This window comes from Arachis duranensis, chromosome 4 (genome assembly GCF_000817695.3).
Source record: "Arachis duranensis cultivar V14167 chromosome 4, aradu.V14167.gnm2.J7QH, whole genome shotgun sequence".
In the NCBI taxonomy this organism is placed as follows: domain Eukaryota; kingdom Viridiplantae; phylum Streptophyta; class Magnoliopsida; order Fabales; family Fabaceae; genus Arachis; species Arachis duranensis.
The window spans coordinates 118052486-118058942 of NC_029775.3; the positions used below are offsets into that span (position 1 = coordinate 118052486).

Consider the following 6457-nt stretch of genomic DNA (forward strand, 5'->3'; position numbering starts at 1 on the left):
AATTTGGATCTAGGAAGGCATTGAGATCTAGACTTAGTTATCTAGTCTCTTGGGTCCTGAGATCTGCCGGTTTCCATTTTAATTTCTTTGATCGAATGCTTCTCCAAGTTCATTTTCATTTTCGTTTTAGATCCGGTTAATTTGAGTCCATCTTCTACTCTTCTACTGTTTGATTTTACTTTTCTCTGTTTAATTTCTGCAATCCCAATTCCCAATTCCTTTTATAATTCAAGTAATTTACATTTCTTGCACTTTAAGTTTTAGTCATTTACATTTCTTGCAATCTAAGTTTCTACAATTTATATTACTTGCACTTTAAGATTCAGCTTCTTTACTTCCTGTTCTCTTTAAATTACTGCAATTATCCCTCTTCCTTTTAAATTTCATGCAATTTAGCTTCTGCCGGATACAAATCACTCAAATCAACTCTTGTTTGCTTGACTAAATCAACCATTAAACTAAAATTGCTCAATCCTTCAATCCCTGTGGGATCGACCTCACTCCCGTAAGTTTTATTACTTGATGCGACCCGGTGCACTTGCTGGTGAGTTTTGTGTCGGATCGTTTTCCGCACATCACAAATTCCCGATAGAGGATCTTATTTCAGTGATGAAACTATGAGTAGTTTTAGAGAGATTGGAGACTATAGTGGCTAAGTCAAAGAGGCTCTGCCTAATAGTCTCTATATGTTGCTAAGAAGATGGGAATGGTTTATTATTAAACCTATTCTGGTTCTTCCACCTTGATTGTTATTGAAGCCTTGCTGAGGCTTCTATTGATCCCTCCAAGAAAAAGTTGGAATGATTCCTCCATGATGGGTTGTAGGTATTTTTATAAGTCTCATTGTTGGGATTTTTCAAATAGTTAACCTCATCTATCATGGGTTGATCTGGATCATATGCATCTCCTTCATAGGAGGCTTCTTGAGTGCTGTCAGCTGCAGCTTGTGATCCTGTCAGATGTTGGAAGATCATGTTGACCTGTTGGTCAGGATCTTATTCTGAGACAACATGGCATTCAGAGTATCAATCTCCAATACTCCTCTCTTCTGAGCTACCCTATTATTTACAGGACTCCTCTCAGAAGAGTACATGAATTGGCTGTTAGCAATCATGTCAATGAGTTCTTGTGCCTCTTTAGGCATTTTCTTCAAGTGAAGTGATCCACCAGCAGAGTGGTCTAAAGCCATCTTGGATAATTCAAAGAGACCATCATAGAAGATATCTAACATGGTCTACTCTGAAATCATGTTAGGGGGCACTTTCTGATTAATTGCTTGTAGCTCTCTCAGGCCTCATAGAGGGATTCACCCTCATTCTGCCTGAAGGTCTGTACTACCACCCTAAGCTTGCTCAGCTTCTGAGGTGGAAAGAACATGGTCAAGAATGCATTGACCACCTTTTCCCGAGATTCTAGGCTTTTCTTAGGCTGAGAATCTAGCCATAACCTAGCTTTGTCGCTTACAGCCAAGGTTCTGAAAACCGAACCGATCACCGAACCGTTCTAACTACTGGTTCACTGGTTTATAGGTTCAACCGGTTCGACCGTGGTTAAACCGAAAAAATCGTTTTATAATAAAATAATAAATAAAATATAAATAAACATGTTAAAATATAGTTATTGTTGTAAAATAAAAGATATATATAAAATAAAGATGTATAAATAGAAGACTCTATTATTAAAATAATTAGCTCAATAATAATTTATGTATATATAATAATATTATATGTTGTAATGTGTATATATATACAAAGATAGAAAAAAGTATTAAAAATAAAGAGAGAGAGAATTGCATTTGTTTATTGTTACTATCTCAATATAATAAAGATGATTAATATTGCTATTAATATTATATGTAAAGAGTAATAGAAAATAGAATTTAAAATGCTTATAAAATAAAATAAGAGAAAAAATTGTAGAAGAAATATAAGGAGAATAGTATTTGATTGTAGCATAAAGAAGAAATAGATTTCTTATTACTTGCTTCTGTGTAAGAAAGAAAGAGAGAGTATTTTTATATTATTGTTGTGTCTAAAGCCTCGTACCACACCCCCTATTTATACATGCATATTTAATATTCATTCTCTCTTTGAAAATATGAGTCTTGCATGGGAATGGGCATCCAGGTAGCTCATTCTTATCACAACAATATTTATATATAATTATTTTTAATAATTAATTTTAATATATAAATAATATTTTTAATTCATTTTATGCACAAAACAATAAACACAATTTATGGCCCTGCAGGCCTCTTTATGTTTTTTTGCTATTTGTCATATGCATAGGGATAACAAAGACGATATTATTTTACCAATATTGGAAAGATATTAATCAAATTACTTAATCAAATCATTACTTTAAAAAAATCAATTTTCATATATTAATTGTATAAGAGTATTTTAAATATTTAAATTGTATATTATTGTCCATGTGCTTTGTAACTACACAATTGCCAAGAATCTTTGAGTAAAATTGGAATTAGTAATTTTTTTTTCATTCTTTTGGAGTTTATAAATCTTAGATTGGATTGATCTTAACTTATACGAAACTATTCGATTTTTTATGAAGTTTCGTAACATTTTTCTTATGAAGTTACGTGATTTCGTGTAAATATCTATATAAATTGAATTGGTTAAATTTGATTTATATATTATAGTACTAAATTAAATCAACATAATTTGAATTAGTAAAAAATAATATAAATCAAAATTATTTGTTTGTTGTTTTGATTTATCAAAAAATGATATTTAAAATACAATACATACTAAATCGAATTAAATTTATTCGATTTATCGTATATGCTATATTAATAGTAAATTAAATCTAGTTGATTGAATGTACTTTTGAATATCACATATATAGTAAATTAAATTAGCATGATTCGATTCATTATTTGTAATAAATTATTGACCTTTACTATTTTTGAGTTAATTGTTTATTTACTTTAAAATATAAATATTAATAAGAAAATACGTCCATTTGGATTCAAATAAAATATAATCAGAAAAATCAAAACTAATAAGAATATAAATCTAATTTTTGTGTTTTAATTCAAATTTTAGAAAAGAAATAAGTATTGTTTTAATCCAAACGTTGAGAGTTAGAATTGCAAATGTTTCCAACATAATTTTTTATTTATAATCATCTTTAACGTTTTTTATAAACTTATGAATTTAAAATGGAATATTAAAACGATTTCTAAAAATTCAATAAAAATTATCCTTTACTCATTAACTTCTAAAAAATTATTATCAGAATTTTTGATGTTGAAAAAGTTAATATAAAATATAACTTTCTAATGTAGCATAAAAGTTAAAACTTAAATTTTATCAAAGTTAGAAATAATAGATACTTATACATTATAAAAAGACCAACTATATTTATATAAAAATAATTAAAAATTAATATCTAATTAAAAAATATAAAAATAAATAATAAAAAATTAATATTTAATTTTAAAAATATAAAAATAAATAATCATTAAATATTTAAAATTTATCATAAAATATCATTTTAAAAGAAGTCACCATCGTATTATTTAGATTTTTTTGTATAAAATATTACTGTCTTTGTATAAGATGAATACTTGCATCTCTATTCATATGGAAATTACTAATTAGTTAGAACTATCAGATAGATGGGGAATGGGGTCCCCGCGAAAAATGGAAATAGGGAGCAATATTTCCCACGGCGAGAATGGAGAGCAGGGAGGCATCCTCCGTCCAAACAATTACTCACAATACTATTTATATCAAGAGATATTCTCCTCATCCAAACAATTTTGGCATCCAAATTCATCCAAACAATTTTAGGTAATGCGCTCTTCCCACTTTTTTCTTTTCTCTTCTTCTCTTCTTCTTCTCACGCTCGTTTACGCACGAGACGTCTTCTTTTTCGCCTTTTTCTTTGCGTCCTCCTCCTCCTCATTCTCCTCCTTCTTTTGCGTTCCTTCTTCTTATGTTTTCTCCTTATCGTCATTCTTTTGTTGTTGTTGCTGATGTATTTTTTTGTCTTTTTATCTTTTTGTCTTTTCCTCCTTTTCTCGCCGGTGAAGAAGCAGTAGAAGGTGAGGAGGAAGAGTTTTGAATTGTGCAGAACAGAAATGAACCGAACATGTTATTATGGCAATTGTATAGTACTAAATGAATGGAATTATCCATTATATAAATTCAAATTCAAACTAATGAATCCAAACACGTACTCATGGTGAAATAATTGTATAGTATTGAATGAACGAAACATAATCCATTATATAAAATCAAATTCAAACAGCTTTCTGCATAATGAACCAAAACACGTACTCATGGTAAAACAATTGTATACTACTGAATGAACGAAACATAATCCATTATATAAAATTAAATTCAAACAGCTCAGTAAAGTGAACCGAAATACGTACTCATGGTAAAACAATTGAATAATACTTAATGAACAAAACATAATTCATTATATAAAATCAAATTTAAAACACCTCTGTCTACAATTTAGATATTATTAATTCAATTCAATTCAGATTTAGAGTACATGTGTCCATTCAATTCAATTCAATTTAGCAATTGCATTCTATTCGAAAAAGAAGAAGAAGATGACGTATGTCTGTCGCGAAAAAAAAAAGGATACCTAACTGCGTTTGTTTTTAGAGACAGGATAGAAGATGATACTGAAACAGAGACAATAGGACGGAGACACTAAAAATTATCTTTTGTGTATTGTGTTTGGATACGATGGACAAGTAGTATTATGTTTGGATACACATGGACAAGACTAAAATATTATATGAAATGACTAAAATAGCCCTGTGATTCCAAATTTTCTACATCAATACAAATTAATTTAATAAAAAATGAGAGTAAGTAGGAGTACAGACGAACTTGAAAAAATATTTGAAATTTATTTTAAAATTTATTATTAATATGTAGAAATACATATGGTTAAGATTAAAAAAATAAATTTGAGTTTGATTAATAAAAAATTTTGTTTAAGTTAATAAGCCAAATTAATTTTAAATATTAATTTAAAAAAATCCATTTTTACATGAAAAACAATTAGTTTTTCATATAAAAATTTATTTTATTTAAAAAAACTAATTTTTTTATCTAAAAACTAATTTTTTTATAAAAAAAATGATTTTTTTTAAATTATATAAAATCAATTATAATTTATAAATTATTTTTTAGCATTTTAAAAGATCAATTTTACTTTTAATAATATTTATCTTTCAAAAATTTTAAGATTAATTATTTTTGTTATTATTTTTATTATAAATCAAATAATATAATATAAGATTAAAATGGTACTGAAGTAAAACGATAAAAAGAAAAGAATTATCTACCCCCAATAAAAAATTCTACAGAAAGAAGAGAGTACCTGGAAAAGAAAGAGATAGAGAAAGAACAGAAAGAAAAAAGTATCTCTGAACAACGCAATAAGAAAAATAAGAAGGGGTAACAGTGAAAAAAAAAAAGAAAAACAAAATTTATAAAATTGTCCGTGTCCATTCTTCCAAACCCGTGTCCATCATTGTCCTTGTGAAAGAGTGGACACAAAGTATAAAAAACTGTCTCGGAGCCCCCAAAAACAAACACTACCTAAATGACGCTCTTTTAATGATAGTGATTTTTGTTGGTGTTAGACTGATTTAGATAAAACTTAGATAAAAAAATACTTAGATATATAGCATAGTCCTTATATAAAATAAATATCTAAATACATAAATAAATCAAACAATATATTTATTTATATGCAAATACACAATAATTAATTTTTAGTATTTGCATAATATATATTTTTTAAATTCATTTATAATAAGAAGCATTTCAAATTTCCCAAATCAATTTCCATTCCCCCTCCATTTGCAAGAGGTATCAAAAACCAAAACCATTCCCAATTTTTTCTTTTCAAATTTCTCGCACCCTGAAAACAAAAAAGAAAAAGGCTTTGCTTCATTTCTTCATTTTCAATTCTCAATTACACTGCAAAAAAGTGCAAAAATTCAAAAACAAACAACATCACAGTGACTCTCTTTTGCTTCATTAGCTTCCAAAGTTCTCAGATCCACTCTGTAACTAACTACCCTTAACTCGATCGAGTTACCGAGTCACGACTCAGCCAGATGCAACCAACACTATCATAGAATCTTCCTCACAATGCAGGCCACATCGCCATCGTCGTCGTCCAGCGCCGCTGCTACTGCCGCCACGCCGGAGGCCATACTCGAATGGCTGCACAAGGAGATGGGATACCGCCCTCTCGCCGGCGTAACCGCCGGCAAGTCGCACCTTCCGTCGGTGGAATCGCTCCGACGGATTTGCCGCGGTAACATGATCCCGGTCTGGAACTTCCTGATTACGCGTGCGAAGTCGGAGAAGACTGTGCAGAATATCCGCCGGAACATCACCGTGCACGGCGGTGACGGCCGCGGAGGAGGTGGGAGGGAGGAGGGGAAGGGGAGAGC

The 6457-nt window shown here is 29.7% G+C and overlaps 1 protein-coding gene across 1 annotated transcript in view; it reads left to right on the forward strand.

Moving 5' to 3' along the window:
• The first annotated feature begins 5872 nt into the window (after nt 1–5872).
• Nucleotides 5873–6457, forward strand: part of LOC107486569 (AUGMIN subunit 5) — a 6468-nt gene continuing 5883 nt past the window's right edge. The window contains 1 exon segment of the mRNA XM_016107121.3: nt 5873–6453. Coding sequence (XP_015962607.1) covers nt 6150–6453 — 304 coding nt within the window. The 5' untranslated portion in view covers nt 5873–6149.